General features: G+C 42.4%; 1 protein-coding gene across 2 annotated transcripts in view; it reads left to right on the top strand.

Moving 5' to 3' along the window:
• Positions 1 to 17358, top strand: part of uba1 (ubiquitin-like modifier activating enzyme 1) — a 31787-nt gene extending 14429 nt beyond the window's left edge. For both annotated transcript variants that reach the window (XM_080733675.1, XM_080733674.1), the window contains exons 7-26: positions 1037 to 1127; positions 1250 to 1382; positions 1469 to 1566; positions 1686 to 1832; positions 2016 to 2192; positions 3383 to 3487; positions 3585 to 3665; positions 4059 to 4211; positions 6339 to 6504; positions 7988 to 8184; positions 8566 to 8630; positions 9559 to 9754; positions 9954 to 10028; positions 10142 to 10331; positions 12464 to 12552; positions 14506 to 14598; positions 14689 to 14880; positions 16031 to 16132; positions 16438 to 16538; positions 17178 to 17358. In XM_080733675.1, the coding sequence (XP_080589801.1) occupies positions 1037 to 1127; positions 1250 to 1382; positions 1469 to 1566; positions 1686 to 1832; positions 2016 to 2192; positions 3383 to 3487; positions 3585 to 3665; positions 4059 to 4211; positions 6339 to 6504; positions 7988 to 8184; positions 8566 to 8630; positions 9559 to 9754; positions 9954 to 10028; positions 10142 to 10331; positions 12464 to 12552; positions 14506 to 14598; positions 14689 to 14880; positions 16031 to 16132; positions 16438 to 16538; positions 17178 to 17313 (2587 nt within the window). In that variant the 3' untranslated portion in view covers positions 17314 to 17358. The remainder of the gene's footprint in view (positions 1 to 1036; positions 1128 to 1249; positions 1383 to 1468; positions 1567 to 1685; positions 1833 to 2015; positions 2193 to 3382; positions 3488 to 3584; positions 3666 to 4058; positions 4212 to 6338; positions 6505 to 7987; positions 8185 to 8565; positions 8631 to 9558; positions 9755 to 9953; positions 10029 to 10141; positions 10332 to 12463; positions 12553 to 14505; positions 14599 to 14688; positions 14881 to 16030; positions 16133 to 16437; positions 16539 to 17177) is intronic.
• Positions 17359 to 17511: the final 153 nt, after the last annotated feature.

Here is a 17511-nt window from a genome sequence, read left to right as displayed (position 1 = left end):
TCAGTGACAGATGTCAGAGCGACAAACCCATAGAACCACCGGGTCAGGCGTTGTAGACAGAGATGCATACTTACGAACAAGCTACGTACAATTCACCGTTTGTATAATGAATAAGCTTCAACAGACTGGTTCACATGAACCAGTCTGATGTAACTAAGAGATTTGATTGGGCAATATATTTTAAATGGGCAGAATTACAATTAAAATACATGTTATGTTGACAGCCAGACTATAATTCCACAACTTCCTACCCAAGATGCACTGGGCTTTCTCTCTATCTCTCGGTTGTCTGCCTGTTTCAGAGGATTAAACTAATTAAAACATAAAATTTCAGGGGAAAACCCCTGTTTTGCAATGTAACTACTGTACTTTTTTGTTCCCTCTTTATTTATATCACGTAGATGTTTTTCTATTGGTACTTTAAATAGCAATAATGAGGCTATGAAAAATCTTATTTCCCATTCATTTCCAATATAAAAACAATCTGCCCTGGTTTTTCTGTCCCACTGGGATTAAACTAATTAAAACATGTATTTTCGGGGGAAACCCCCTGTTTTGCAATGTAACTATTGTACTTTTGTGTTCCCTTTGTATTAATATCACGTAGATGTTTTTCTTTTGGTACTTTAAATAGCAATAATGAGGCTAAGAAAAATATCCCCCGCCCCCCCCCATCCACTTCCATTATAAAAACAATCTGCCCTGGCCCTTTCGTCCCACTTAGTAACAAGAGCAAAATGGGGCGGGATTTGACAGAGTGGATTACTAGGTACTAGCTTGTCATTAGTTGTCTTACTTTTCAGGTCATTTTTTGTAGCCAGTTTGTTACAATTATAATTGCAGCTGAGATTCATATTAAATGCATAAAATAATCAGTCATGGTATTTCTGTAAAAAGAAATGGAAACCCTTATGTTATAGGTGCCATCCTGTGTCCCTCTGTGGCACCTTGGTGTGTTAATTAATTATCCACGGGTTAATTTACATCATTTGTCTCTGAGTTTCTAATATTGGCTTATGTCTGCTTTGTTTTGTAGCCAGTTGTTCTGTGACTTTGGTGAGGAGATGGTGGTTATCGACTCCAACGGAGAGCAGCCTATGAGTGCCATGATCTCTATGGTCACCAAGGTTAGTCAATGTGTTTGAGCACCCTGACACAGGGCATGAACAAAACCCTAGCTACTGTCAAGTTTCATCAATTATTCATGAAGACTGACATGCAAAGCTGTTTGGTCACACCGTTTCTCCAGGATGCTGCTGGTGTTGTGACATGTCTGGATGAAGCTCGTCACGGGTTTGAGAGTGGAGACCACGTCTCTTTCACTGAAGTTCAGGGTATGACGGAGCTAAACAGCTGCAAGCCCGTTGAAATCAAGGCTCTAGGTAAGACACATTTCCACGTAGGATGTTAACACATTGGATGGATTTTGAGGTTATTGTGTTTTAACATGCCTTTCGTCTTTACTCAGGTCCCTACACTTTCAGTATCTGCGACACAACTGGATTTTCTGATTATGTACGAGGGGGGATTGTGTCTCAGGTCAAGATGCCCAAAAAGATAGCTTTCGTAAGTGGCTCCCATTTTACTGCGTCAAGCGACTGCAAGGTCACAGATGTGACAAGTTGATGCCGAGTCGACGACCCTGCCATTTCTCACTTTGCTGCGTTCTATGTCTACCTGTGCAGAAATCACTCACATCCTCCATGGCTGAGCCAGAGTTCACATTGACAGACTTTGCCAAGTTTGAACGTCCAGGACAGCTGCACGTGGCCTTCCAAGCTCTTCACGCCTTCCAGAAGAAAAACGACCGCCTCCCTAAGCCCTGGAACCAGGTAACTGACGTTTTCTATTTGGAATATGAAGTTAAGATTACTTATGTCAGTAAATGTTTGAAAGGTATAGTGTAATAATAAATACTAATGCATGATATACAATGCATTGAACGCAATGCATCGAATAAGCATTAAGTGAACATTTTCATGTGCTGACTGCTGACCTGTTATCTTGTATTCCAGGCTGACGGTGATGAGATTGTGGCATTGGCTAAGGATGTGAACTCTGCCCAGACGGGGTCGGCTAAAGTGGAGCAGCTGGATGAAGCTCTCATCAAGAAATTTGCCTATGTCTCTGCTGGCGACCTGGCACCAGTCAACGCTTTCATTGGTGGACTGGCCGCACAGGAGGTTATGAAGGTACAGTAAGCGGAATTATCATGCTGTTAAATCACCAGACCTAGATGTAATGGATTACGTATCTAAAATAAGGAGAGAACTAGCCCTTACCCGTTCAAAGATATGAGCTCCGAAATGATGTGCAGTGTGTGGGTTATGGGATGTGCACTGTGCACACAGTATATGAGGGATGGAAAGTAACTTTAACTGGTGCTTGCATGCTAATATGTAGGAGCATCAATGTAAGAAATACCCGTTCCATTTAACGGCTACAGAGATACTGTGTACTGATCTGCATGATTTTTGGACCACCACCACCACCACCCCCCCACCCCCCCGTGTGTGTGTGTGTGTGGGTGGGTTTGTGTGTGATTGTGCATGGCCTGAACAACAGCGCCCCTCCCTTAACATGTGTGGTCACAAAAGGTACTGTAAGCTAAATAGATATAGATACACCATTAAAATGCTAATATACAGCATACGATTTGTGAAAGTGAAAAAACGGGCTTCACAGTTATGTCAGGTGTGTTCATATGCTGATGGTGATGCGATTTCAGATCAATTGCTCCAGCCACTGAGGAGAAACGCTGTGACAGACAGACAGACAGACAGACAGACAGACAGACAGACAGACAGACAGACAGACAGACAATTTGTATTGGAAATGTTACTTTATAACTACATTACTCACTGATACAACCGCATATGCAATCAAATGTTACAGGTGCACACAGAAATACTTGTGTATTCATTTTGTGCAGGCCTTGAATGTTGCACTTGGAGGATGTTTACTTAATTAAAAAGTGAAGGGGGGGAAAAACATTTGATCTGGAGCTCTTTCGTTTCAAGCAGAGAAAAACAAGCTCTTTCATAGAACAGGAACTCTTTCATTTTTCAAGGTCTCTTCTCAGATATGGAAAGAGCACTAAGGCATGAGAAACACTGGTGTGTTTTGTCATCCTAAAAAGTAAAGTTATCCGTAAAAACAACTTTAAAAAGATGAATGGCGTGAAAACTCTGTTAATCCTACCTGGTTTTATCAATGAAAAGTCACTTTTTTTGTTGATTAAACTGTTTTCATCAATGCAAAGTCATCTTTCTATTGATTACACTGAGAGGTTCAGTTTCATATGCATTCTTCATGCAGGGTTAAGATTTCTGCATATATTGTTTCTTAATTACATTTTCGCCATGTCCTGGTACTCCTTTAGGCGTGCACAGGAAAGTTCCACCCAATGGTGCAGTGGCTGTACTATGATGCCTTGGAGTGCCTGGCTGAAGAAGACCCTGTGCTCACAGAGGAGGATTGCGCTCCTGTAAGTGCTTACATAAGCACACAATACACAGACTAATAACTAATGCATTTATTATTGGTGATGAATGATGGCTCTAAATTTCTTTTCCCCCGTCCAGAGGAACTGTCGTTACGATGGACAGATTGCAGTGTTTGGGTCCAAGCTGCAGGATGCCCTTGCCAAACAGCGCTACTTCCTGGTGAGTCAGCCAATCGCGCTGTAGACACCTTTACTGGTGTTCTGTTGCTGGGGAGAATTCATCTTTGGCATTTTTTCCCCCCCTTCTAAAGCCTAAAGATAATCTGCTGAGAACAACGTAGATTAGGATTTAGGTTGTTCTCTTGAATATAGCAAATTGAATATTGCTTCCCCAAGTTCCCTCACAGCATTGCAAATGGAACATTCTTTAAAATATTTGTTATAGAAAAGAAATCTAATTTAATATAATCTACTAATTTAATTGATTTAGATGAGTCTATTTTACCTAATTTAGAAAATGTATTTTATGTTGTATATATAATCGGTTCGATTATCTATTGCATCCCTGCATGGATATACCCTGCTCATTGTGTAACCTTATTGACCTTGTCAGGTTGGGGCCGGTGCCATTGGCTGCGAGCTTTTGAAAAACTTTGCCATGATTGGGCTTGCTGCTGGGGATGGCGAGGTCATTGTGACGGACATGGACACCATAGAGAAGTCCAACCTCAACAGACAGTTCCTCTTCAGACCATGGGATGTCACGGTTAGTAATACAGGGTTATTGTGGATCCTTAAAGTCTTACATTCTTGCTTCAAACGTCTTAAAGTGTTATGGACTTTTTTTTGTTGGTGGTGCTTTTTTAATGATAAATTAAACCCCATACACTTAGTGCAAATCCATGGATGACATCTATGTTTTTGTGAATTTATATTGTCTACGCTAAATCTATTCACCGAACAATCTACACACTTCTTTTGGCCTCACATTTATATTAAATGCAAAGTCTTGCATTTAAATTGCTGATAGGTGCAGATACCCTGTAATATCACTCTGCTTGCTGCTAGATGAAGGGGAAAGGGCAAACAAGTTGTAAATGATTGAATGTGATGGGTCGATGCATATGGATTTAATGTGTTGAGATAAGCTTCAAAGTGCACTTAGAGTTGCTGATGTGTGAAAGATGTCTTGGTACAGCTAGCAGTAGGAACAAAAGCCGATGGTATTCATGACTTGTGGTGTCTCATGTTTCATGAAATGAAAGGTGTATGAGAGGGTATGTTTCAGGGCTCGAAATTGCAAACGTTTTGTTCGCATATGCGCATGAAATCTAATCTGTGCGAGCCAAAAATATAATTTGGTGCATTTGTGATTTTGTAATTAATTGCTTTGGTGCAAATAATAACTGTGGTGCGACCAACATGGTACATTGAGGGAGCCAAAACTCCTTCCTCTGCCATCCAATAAAGCGGACGTGCGTTCCCTTCTGAGCTGGCTGTAGCTCTTGGTGCTACAGTGCTAGCTTGTAGTTTCTTCACCATTGACACATCGGAGTGGGCTGTTGCTGAGTGATATGAGACATTCTTGCGCCATATCACAGTGTGTCAGAAATGACATGCATATACAGTATTTTCAAGTTGATAATAAATGTAGAGATTGAAAATGTCTCTCACTAAATGAGAAGGCAGAGCCAAGCTACTACTGGGTGTGTATGTGTGCGTGCCTCACTGTCATCGCTAGGCGGAGACGAGTCATAATAGAATCCGTGGCTAGTATATTTCAGCAAATGAATTTTGAAACTGTTGGAAAAGTCGGAATTTATATGTAGCTTATTGAAAGATGTACTGTTTGACAACTGCAAACCTGATTGATGTGCTCATATGCCATATGGATGTAGCACCCTCATACACTACAAATACAAAAACATGGGTGAAGATGTGATTAGAACCAGTGTAGAGGTCCTCCACTGGAGATGTTTGTCTCAGTGAAGTGATGGATGAGGGACAGTACATTATATCTTGGCCGCAGGATATTGCATGAGGCCCAAGGGGTGGCTTACCATGCATTTTAATACTGTCAGAATGTGTGGCTTGTAGTCAACACTGATATGTTTTTTTTCTTTTTTGTTAATGCAACATTTGATTACATATTGTTGCTCCTTACATTTTGGTGGGGGATCCTACAATTTTGCTGGTGCTCCTAAATGTTTAAATTGGGAGAGCCATTAGCCTCGGAAACCCAGCCTTTATTTGGCGATCGGTAGAAAAATAAAGCCTGGACGATCGCGTTAAAATCACTTTTGTAGGAAGTGTAGAATTTCCCTTATCAATCAGAGTGGAGGCGTCGCACCGAATTTGTTGACGTCATGACGACAGACGTCATCTGCCAGCATAGACTGTCCGCGTTAAACTAGACTAGAGCGATTGCCAGCAAGTAAAAAAGTGATAGATCTAATGGCAAAGGAAGCTTTACTTTTTGTCTAAGATGGTACTGGTGGAAATAGTTGTGATTGTTGTTCTATAATGTAAATGAAACTATGATAGCTTTGATTTGTAAGCATAAATAAGTGTGGGGGGGGGGGGGTCAGTTCGTGTATTTGCAGTTATTAGGGATTAAAGACAAACTATTGTTGGCTAATAAGTTAGTTCTTAACAGTAATTTCAGAATTGTATATTTTTGAAACCCAAGTCTACAGTACATATGGGAAGAATGCATACTTTTATTACATATTGGCATATATTCTACAAAAGTAGAACATTTAAAGTTTTCCAAGTTATCAGACAGCGTTAGTCATCACGAAAAACATAACTGTAACGCTGTCTGATATTTGCTTCTGACCAGAGATGGAGATGTGGTTATTGAGGTGATTTTTGTGTTCCTGTGTGTCTTCAGAAAATGAAGAGCGAGACGGCAGCAGCAGCAGTGAAGCAGATGAACCCATCAGTAAAAATCACAGGTCATCAGAACAGGGTGGGCCCCGACACCGAGAGGGTCTACGACGATGACTTCTTCGAGAGCCTTGACGGCGTGGCCAATGCGCTGGACAACGTTGACGCACGTAAGTCACCCAAAGTTGTTTTATGCTCTGTCATAATAGGGGAAATAGACTAGCATTTGTCAAAAACCTCTCAAAAGCACTACATGCTCACAATGTGTTGCTCCATGCTGTGAGCTTGTAGATAAGTTACTTTTGCTATTGACGTTGGAGCAAAATATTCATATTGGCGCCTGGGCGACCTTCAGCCCAAATAACAGTTATTTGCGTGAGAAAAGCAATGCACACAAGGGCATCTCCCTATACCCTTGGGGACTCCCCAGCTGTCAGTTACAAAGATGAAACACAGATGCTTGCATGGTGTGAACTTCTCATCACCCTCTCTTGTTGAACAAAACTTGTTTATATAACTAAGAATTGTAAAACATATCAGTTTTCAGGAGTAGGCTAAGATCACATGAGAGGAGATGAAGCAAAGTTCAGTCTGTTGAGACTATAAAGTACCCCTATGTGCCCTTGATGTGGGTGCAGTTTGAAAGTAAAATTACCAATCTGCCAAAACAATCGCCCAATAAAAACAACTGACAATTGTACTCTTGACAATATATTACTCCAATTGCCCAAGCCTAATTGACCTACAACAACGTATATAGGGTGTAAGTGGTGAAATGAGGTAATAATCCTCACCAAGGTATCTGATATCAGACATATTGAAAAAACGTAATGTTTATTCAGCAGATAAAATGTCAGAGCGGCCCCTAGAGGCTGTGCTACGCCTTGACACCCAACCAGACCCAACATTTCCATCTCTAGAGCCTTGTGGTCTTGCTAATGGTGCTAAAAATGGAAAGTAATTATTGGTGGTGGGTGTGGCGGGTATATCTTGTATAATCACTGAAGGAGATGCTTGAGGGAAGGCCATGGGGTCAACAGAATCAGTTGTGTTCGATCTTGCAATCTGCCTACTTGTGTGCAAATTTGGCATTTTGGCCTGAGGGTAGTGCTAGAGGCATCATCATGGGGTCATTCACCGTGCACAGCAAATGTGCTCAGCTCATGGGAATCGGCTCATTAGATTTTGGGAGAACTTGTGCGTGTGTGTAAGTGGAAACTAGCACCAAAGGCCATGCATGGGTCACCAAAGCCAGTAGTGTTCATTCAACGGGGAGCTTGAATTGAATGCACACAGTACATTGAATACTAATACAGACAGGAGTGTTTGAGATGTTTACATAAATTACATTTCTCAGTCACCACTACTTATTCCAGTCATTTGGAAGCCAGCATCTCTTCTATGGAAGCATGTTTCGCAGCTAAAATAGCCCATCTATTAAAGCCTCAATGCACATTGCAAGCTTATAGGTAGAAAAATACCCTAATGGTTTCGGATTTCATAAAGGCAAAGGTTTAAGCCGCCAATCTGTAATTTCATCACCTCGTTGGCAGTATGTAGAACAGCAGGATCGATATTACTAAAACATCATTTTTAAATATTGTGTTGATTATTCGATTATTAATGTTGATTATATCTCCCCCTAATGTGTAGGTATGTATATGGACCGCCGATGTGTGTACTACCGAAAGCCCCTGCTGGAGTCTGGCACTCTAGGAACCAAGGGCAACGTGCAGGTGGTCATCCCCTTCCTCACAGAGTCCTACAGCTCCAGCCAAGATCCCCCAGAGAAGTCCATCCCCATCTGCACCCTCAAGAACTTCCCCAACGCCATTGAACACACACTGCAGGTAAAGCAGCCTATAACGGACACTGTCCTCCTAATGCAAGGGTTCACAAACTTTCCATGCTAGCCACCTAAGCGGACTACACACAGCTTTACACTACTTGTTACAGGGAGGAGGGTTTTCAGAAGGAGGGCAAGGAACAAAGTTAGTCTTACCTCGGTATTGGAGTGATACAATAAAGTGATACATAACCACTGTCCTAATGCATGCTGTACGACTTACACTGTAGATCATCAGATTGTCACTCAAATGCATGAGATGCACTGCAGGTTAGGGCGTGCTCGTAGAGAAAGTATTAAGTGCTAACCTACTGCAGATTGCAGACCATTTTGAACCAATGAGTGAATAATTAACCTGTTTGACTCTCTCTCCCCATCTGTTCAGTGGGCCCGTGATGAGTTCGAAGGCCTATTCAAGCAGCCAACAGAAAATGCCATGCAATACCTATCGTGAGTCCACAGCACATTTATTACTTTTATACCAGGACAACTGCTTAAACTGAATAAAACCTGAAATGCATGTATTCATTGAATAATCAAAACCAATAGAAATGTTCAGCATTGTTAACATTTTGTGTACTAGTAAAAAAAAGGATTGCTTTTTGTATGATTGTATGATTCACTGATTGACTGATAAAATGTTCATTAATCACATTGAGTGAAAATTTAATTTTAATTTATCACATTAATGTGCAGAAAATGATTTGATTCTGCACGGCCGAACCATCAAGGAAGAATTAAAATATCCTGTTCTAGTAGAAGTATTGACACTTTAATATTACTCGTAAACTTTTCAAGAGTTACTATAACATTTAGATGGGTATATATTGTCACACCCGAAAGAGTCAATGTGAAATCCTATCTGTAACCATTTCAGTATGAATGCATCGTTCCAACCATTCAGTAGTGTTCGACTGTTCTAGATGGGGCCAGCTGTCCAGAACAGGATTGATCTGTGATTGTATGTATACAGGTCCCCCCAAAAGTAGCCCAATCTCATTAACTACACAGCTCATCTGATGATTCTACACCAATCAGTCACCACAAAAGCAGATCAATCACATTGAACCCCACAGCTCTGTTGATACTGCTACACCAATGAATCACCTCACACTGCTAAAGCTCATGTTGGCACAACATGGGTTGCTTTGTTCACAAACTATACACTTGCTATCCATAGCTCCAGATTGCACAGGGAAGCCACGCTATAATTAGACTCTGTCTTCTTTCTTTATAACAAAACTTTCCAAAGCCACCCTAAAAGGAATATCCTCCTTATTGGGCTGTAACAATGCATAACTAGGCTACTTCGTTTTGAACGTGCCTCTATCCAAATTTGTTAATTGCCTGGTATACATCGTCTCATTGCTCTTAACAGAGATCCCAAGTTCATGGAGCGCACGCTTAAACTACCTGGAGCTCAGCCTTTGGAAGTGCTGGAAGCCGTGTACAAGAGCCTGGTCACAGACTGCCCCCACAGCTGGGCCGACTGTGTAGCCTGGGCACGCAACCACTGGCAGTGCCAATACAGCAACAACATCCGCCAACTACTACACAACTTCCCTCCAGATCAGGTATACTTTTTTAAAGATGTGACCTTACTACCCAGCAAAACCTTCCATGTCCAAATCCTCTTTGTAGGTAAAAAAATAATAATTTCATAGTGGTCCATCTTTACTCTCAAAAAGTGAAATTAAGGATTTTGCAGTCTTTGTATATGTAATTTTCTCTACTGGCTCAATGGAAAATAACACTAGTTTTCTGGTCTTTCAGCTCACCAGCTCTGGCGCCCCCTTCTGGTCTGGTCCAAAGAGATGTCCTCATCACCTAGAATTCAGCACTAGCAATGTGAGTTGAGGGGCTCACCAACTGTCTGTTTTTAGTTCGTATTTTCCTCACCAGCTATTCATTTCGCTTGTGTGTTCCTGACTGTTGGAAGTATTTCCATTGTTTTTGTGCAGGAGCTACACATGGACTACGTAATGGCAGGAGCCAACCTGTTCGCCCAGACATACGGTATGCCCGGCAGCACCGACCGTGCAGCCGTGGCCAAGATCCTAGAGGAGCTTACCGTGCCGACCTTCATCCCTCGCTCCGGTGTTAAAATCCACGTCTCCGATCAAGAGCTGCAGAGCACTAGCGCATCCGTCGGTAAGAGAACTCGGATATATTTTGTCCAAATCCAAACTTTAAAATAAATCAGTGGTTTTCAACCTTTCATTTCAAGGACCATTATATAGTTTCCATTAGAGCCACGCGGCACCACTACTTGATGACATTTAGCCTCTCAGATCTAAAACTTGGAAGATTTTGTTATCATTGGATAAGATTTTGTCCACAATTCCATGCTGTATTGATGTGAAAGATAGGAGAGATAATAGGCAAATGTTGATCAACAAATAACTATAGTTAAATAATAAATCATTTAACTCTTGAGAGTAAAATGAACGGTTCCATTTGGTTTCACTTTACACTCAAGAGTTAACTCATTCCCTGCCAGGATTAAATTCATTTTATAAGCCCCTACTACTAGGTTCTTACTGTATTTTTGATCATCTGCAGGCGTCCACGGAGCCACTGTGTCTTATATGATGTCCAAACTGTGTCGACCGTGTACAGGAGCATCTCTTTTAACTCATCTAGTGCCATTCGCGAGATGTCTCGCGAAATGTACTCGAGTATCTGTAGTGCCATTCACGGGATATCTCGGGAAAAGTAATAGATTACTGTAACGGCGAGTACATTACCGAGAAGAATCGCCGGCGGTCCGGAGACGAAATCCGTCGCTGATTTCGCATCATCACGGCTCCACGAGCACAAAATAGTCCCATCCATAACATTGAGGTGGATGGGGGATCTCATCTTTAATGTCCATTATGTCAAAACTACACTTTAGAAGCTAGGATGGAGGCAGATGCTCGCTTATGTTACACAGTTATAAAAGCTCCCGGTCGGCCATTACACAACTCCACGTGGACACGGATCGGTTCCAGCGCACGATCCGATGACGTCAGACCGGAAGTGATTGCGCGGTGGACTTCTGGCCTTCAAAATAAGACAACGCAAGTGAATGGGACCTGAAGGAGGCACTTTGGACATTATAATCCGTTAATGTCTGGGGCTCTGAATGAGTTAACACTGGCCGAAAAACTAAGTAACAGTGATAATCCATTCCATTGCAAGGCTCGTTTGAATATGGGTTGTTTACTGCAAAAAGATAATGGACCCTTTGTGGACGTCAACAACATTGATCCGGATGTAGATCAAAATCTCCGGATACGGAAATATGCCTAGTGGGAACCGGATAGGGTGTTCAGAGGCGGGACAAGAGCGAGGACTCAATTAAATGGCGATAAAACTATAATCTGTCAGATCTCGTCAATGATAGTGAATGAGTTAAAGATCTATAAGGGTCCATTTGGTTCCAAATTGTCATCATTTAGCTGGGGGACCACTTGGAATGTCCTCAAGGACGGCTGGTTGAAAACCACTGATATAAATGATTATATGAATGTCTATTTCCATATATTGAATATACATGCAGTGTATTCAATACATGGAAATAGGCAGTATTGCTTTAAAAATCACAATCCATGTTAACTGTAGTTGTCCAGTGGTGTGAACTCCGATGATGATTTCGCCATGCTAATACTGATGCACCAGGCTGTCTTGCTTGGGTGCAAGTGAGTTGAACTCGACTTCTCACGCTGATTGCATCAGTGTGTGCTGAGGAGACTTGGCATATGCTGCACATATTCTGGATTTTTGTATTTTAAATAGCAATTGGAATGCAAACGTGCTGTTTGAGGCCTTTTAAAGTTTCCCAATTGAAACGACATGGGTCTTAATTGAAGCCTTTTGCGATTTACAACCATGAATTGAGATCACTATGGTAGCTTTGGCTTTATTGAAAGAGTAGAGAAGATTATGTGGTCAACACTTTATCCAGGCATCACCCCTGAGATTGTTGTTTTAATTTGTTTGTGTTGTGCACCTTTTAGGTGTAGATAAATGTGTATTTAAAACAAAGTTTGATAAAGCTTTCTGCACTAAAACAAATCGTCTTTATGCTTTTAGTTTGCATAGACATATTAGAGCCACAACAGATGTTTCATCATTCAAATGCCAGGGGCAAATACAAGTAGACATTCTGTTGGTATATGGAAACTCCAGCTGTAACATGTCAGTATTTGGGAATATTTAGCATGTGTTGTCAGGTTAGCAGGGCTGCATATTTGATTGTTTTCACATTAACTGACCGCTGGTCTGCATTTTGTTTGCAGACGACTCCCGACTCGAGGAGTTGAAGACTATTCTCCCAAACATCGAGAATTCCTCAACGTTCAAGTTCACCTCCATCGACTTTGAGAAGGTACACCACCTCTTGTCCTTATTCAAGCTAGACAACTTCTGAAGCCGCATCCCTGTGCCACTCTACAAGTTATTATTTTAAAGCAAACATTTTTAATTCGAATCTTTTAATCTGGAGGTCCCTGGAACAAAATGTTTTGAGATCGGGTGTCTGCGGTCAAATGTATGTAATTTTGGGGGGCCGTGACCATAGCTGAATGGTTAGTAAGTCCGCTTGGGGATCCAGAGCCCCTGGTTGTCCCAGGTACGATTCCAGGCCAGCAATGTCGATGTGTGTCCTCCCTGAGCAAGACTCTTAACCCTTAATTGGTCCCAGAGCGCCGTAGAACCCCAATGGCTGCTGACTGCTCCTAGTTATAGAAGCAGTAAAAATGCAGAAGATGAATTTCAGCTATGTGATACATAATGTGATGACAGAATGCCCCAAGGAGTGGGGACTAGGGCTGCTCACTGCTCCTAGTTATAGAAGCGGTAAAAATGCAGAAGATGAATTTCACCTATGTGATACATAATGTGACAAAGAATAGGGATGTCCCGATACCACTTTTTTGCTGACCGAGTACGAGTACAAGTACTTCATTGTGAGTACTCGCCGATACCGAGTACCGATACGAGTACAATTAATAATACAAAACAATGTGTTGTCATCCTCACAAATCTTAAAATTAGGGATGTTCCTAGCGACTAATTTCACTGACATGTACACGACAATTTTGAAACCTATTGGGATAACCGAAAATTAATTGATGCATTTATTTATTGACATTAACAAGCAGAAAATAGCCAAAATCTAGCACATTTCAATCTATTAGGCTAAACCTCATTTGAAAAAGATATCAAGAGTATATGAAAGCCTTTTAATAATGTTTATACTATTGGAATCTGCTCCAAAATAATTGATTACATCACCAGTGAAAGACGTAAAACTAGGGCAAGTACCAATTAACTCCCCAGCACAGCGCACAGCAGCGCAGCTGGACTGACAGGACTCCTCGTTAAGCGACATCTCTCATCTCGCTCATCTCTCATCACTGTTAGGCCTACTTTAAACCATTATTTATGGCATTCGCAGCCAACTTATGACTGAGACTACTTTCTCCATGTTCTCAAAATCTCACTCAAAATGGATTATTCTTCAGATGAGCGGATCACACTGATGCAACAGGCTCGAGCCGAGCTGCCGAGGTAATGAGTGAGTGATTCACATCCAGTCGCCTTTTTTGGATTTGAATTCTCCATCTAAGGCAAAGCACTCAGACAAACTTTGCATCGTAGCAAGTTTTAAGATTAATGAATGATGAATGATGCTGCTAAATCACTCAATGTAGGCCTACTCATGTTGAAGCTGCAGAAAGACAGACAGACAGCCTGCTGCCGCTGAATGCCAGCGTTCACTCCGCTCAGCGTGCACCAAGGGTGTCGCACCAAATTCTGGGCCCTGGGTACAAGGATTCACTGCTGGCCCCCCATGAATGTTCTTCATGGGGTATTTAAAAAATAGCAGATCTGCAAGCTTGCAGTGCGGCACTGTGAGCTTGCATATCTGCTATTTTTCAATAGCAAAAGTATAAAATAATTAAGGCCCTGGCTTTCACCTTGAGCCCCAGTAACCCAGTCCCACTTTTCTCCCCCTTGTGACGCCCCTGTTCGGTATCGGCCGCTGCCGGCAGAAGTATCGGGCGAGTACGAGTACAGCAAAATAGGGTTGTATCGGCGCGAGTACCGATACCGCGAGTACCGATACCGCATCCCTAACAAAGAATGCCCCAAGGAGTGGGGACTTTTCACTGACATGAAAAACTTTGAGCACCACTGATATAGATACATACGTTTTTCAGAAAGCTGTTAGGATTTGGAAGACATTTTTAAAATTGGCCTCAGGTCTTAATGTGTTAATAAATCACCTGTCTGTGCCGTGACTCTATATTGATGTTTGTGTGTGCGTGTGTTCCAGGATGATGACAGCAACTTCCACATGGACTTCATCGTGGCGGCGTCCAACTCGAGGGCGGAGAACTACGACATTCCCCCTGCCGACAGGCACAAGGTGAGAGCAGATTAGACTCTTGATGTGACACTCCACGGGTCGAAGTGGGTTCTGTGCTCATATCGTTTCTTCTGTGTGTTTACTGTTCAGAGCAAACTGATCGCCGGCAAGATCATCCCTGCCATCGCCACCACCACAGCCGCTGTGGTGGGCCTGGTGTGTCTGGAGCTCATCAAGATTGTGCAGGGACACAAGAAGATAGAGAGCTTCAAGAATGGCTTCATGAACCTGGCACTCCCTTTCTTTGCCTTCTCCGAGCCCATTGCTGCTCCCAGCCACAAGGTATGTATAGCTTAGCTGGAAAAAAAAGATGGTGTCCTTTTAATGGTTTCAGCTAGCTGTAGTTGTCCAGTGGTGTGAACTCCGATGACGATTTCGCCATGCTAATACTGATGCACCAGGCATTGTTGCTTGGGTGCAAGTGAGTTGAACTCGACTTCTCACGCTGATTGCATCAGTGTGTGCTGAGGAGACTGGTATATACAGTACATACTCTGGATTTTAGTATTTTGAATAGGGATGGAATAATTTGAAAATTACATGTCACGATTATTGTGGTAAAAAATAATTGCGATCAATGGTCAATCAAAATATTCTTTAAGGGGGGCACGGTAGTGCAATCGGTAGCGCTGTCGCCTCACAGCTAGAAGGTCATGGGTTCCATTCCCGCTAGGGGCGTGTGCTCCTCCGCCTAATCAGCACCCATACACTAGGCGGGGTTGGTGAGAGGGTCTTTCTGTGTGGCGTTTGCTTGTTCTCCCCATGTTCCCTAGGGTAGATACCCTCACAAAAGCATGCAGTAATCAGTAATCCCCTGGCCAGCCGGGGCGCCTGATGGAGAGGAAAGTAACTGGTTGGAATAACGTGTTCCTTCCACGCGCTACGTCCTATCGGGGAAACTACCCCCTGTCAGGTTATAAGAAGCGGCCTGCTCACTCATGTACTGAAGGAAGCATGAGCTCAGTTCTGGGCCCTCCCCAGGTTGGCAGAGGAAAGGTAGCACCCAGGATGAAATATGGTTTACAAAATCATGAGATAAAAAATGTAAAAAGAAAAGTGTAAAAAAAAAAAAAAAAGCCGAACTACAAGCTCACAACACATTGAAACCTGTTGTGAGCTTGAAGATTGCAATTTTCGGCAAATCGAGTTGTGTAGAGTGAAATTGAATGCGCTCTGTAGGTTTGTTGTATCTAGTATAGAGGGTTTACTTTAAGTGGTACTGAATTTTCAGCCCAACAAAAGCTAATTAATTCTAGTGTATAATGGAGGACAATTTCACGATAAATTAAAATCTCTGCGAGACGATTACTGTGAAGCAAACGCGTGCTGTTTGAGGCAATGAAAAATGCAGTGAGTTATTTATTTTTTCATTTAACTGATGTGACGCTGTCATGTGTCTCAACACGGCCACTCTCCCTCTCCCTGTCTGCAGTACTACGAGATTGACTGGACATTGTGGGATCGCTTCGAGGTCAAGGGACTGCAGCCCAGTGGTGAAGAGATGACTCTCAAACAGTTCCTCGACTATTTCAAGGTACTGGTTGTAACGATCATTATATTGTTGGTGTCTTATAATTGTGCTTCGTTTCACAACGGTGTTCTAAAGCATAGAAAATAACCAACCTACAAGCTCACAATCTGACACGGATGCGATCATACGTTGCATACGTAGCTTGTAGATCGGCTATTTTAGAAGTATGAATCTTGTGAGGGGTTTGGGGCGAGACATTAAAATACAAATCAATTAATTGATACTTACTGTACCCATCTCACCACTTTCCCCCTGTTGTGGCGGTTCACCCAACAATAACATGTTACATTTTCTTTCTCTCTCGTCAGAACGAGCATAAGTTGGAGATCACCATGCTTTCTCAGGGAGTGTCCATGCTCTACTCCTTCTTCATGCCTGCGTCCAAACTCAAAGAGAGACTGGAGCTACCGTAAGTAAAGTGAACACACATACACAGTGTGCTTAAGCTTACTGTATTATGTTATTAGACAGTGATAAGTCACTCGCAAAAGTGATGAGTGAAAATACTGCGTATCCGGAGCTCACGCTATCCGTGAGCCTGGTGTAGCCGATATCATTGATATATATTGGATCTTTTCATACGCGCTGTAAATTCTACACACTGACGCACGTGAGAAGCGTTAGGCAGGGGTCTTCAACACTGTGATATTTTTTACATAAACCACCTGAATACTCGCATCCCAATACTGGGGGGGGGGGGGACATTCGCTGAAAATAAGACTATCTACAAGCTCACGTGTCACAAGCTTGTAGATTAGTTATTTCAATTACCGAGCCAGAGGTCAAGTTTACAAAGTATTGAGGGTTTAAGTGGTTAAATTTCTGAAAACATATTTAACATGAATCCAGTGGGGGTCCGTGCTTAATCTTTCTCTCAGCCTTGGCCTGCAGAACATTGAAGACCCTTGCTCTTAGGCTTCTGTTAACCAGACCTGATTTTCTACATCGATCAAAAGACCCTTTAGCAAAAAAGAAAAAACGTTTGAAACTGGGTATATTATTGCCTTGATTGCTTCTTAACCGGGTCCCTGTCATGTTGTCCCTGCAGGATGACCGAGATTGTGACCAAGGTGTCCAAAAAGAAGCTGGGTAAACACGTGAAAGCCCTGGTGTTCGAGCTGTGCTGCAACGACCTCACAGATGAAGACGTGGAAGTGCCCTACGTCAGATACACCATCCGCTGAGGCCTCCTACACTGAACCCGCACACACCCGGGAGAGACGAAGGGATTGGGGGTACATGGGGTGGGTTTGGGGGTGGGGGGGGGGTTATACATCCAGGTCAGCTGTGTTTGGGATCAATCATTTTTCTGAGGCCTGTGGTTCATGTTTGCGTTTGAGTTCCGAGTTTTACGTAACCCTGTGCCTGATTGTAAATAGCCC

This window comes from Nannobrachium achirus (genome assembly GCF_963921795.1).
Source record: "Nannobrachium achirus genome assembly, chromosome: 9".
In the NCBI taxonomy this organism is placed as follows: domain Eukaryota; kingdom Metazoa; phylum Chordata; class Actinopteri; order Myctophiformes; family Myctophidae; genus Nannobrachium; species Nannobrachium achirus.
Note: the sequence above shows the minus strand (reverse complement) of the source record. Positions and strands in the feature narration are given on the sequence as shown.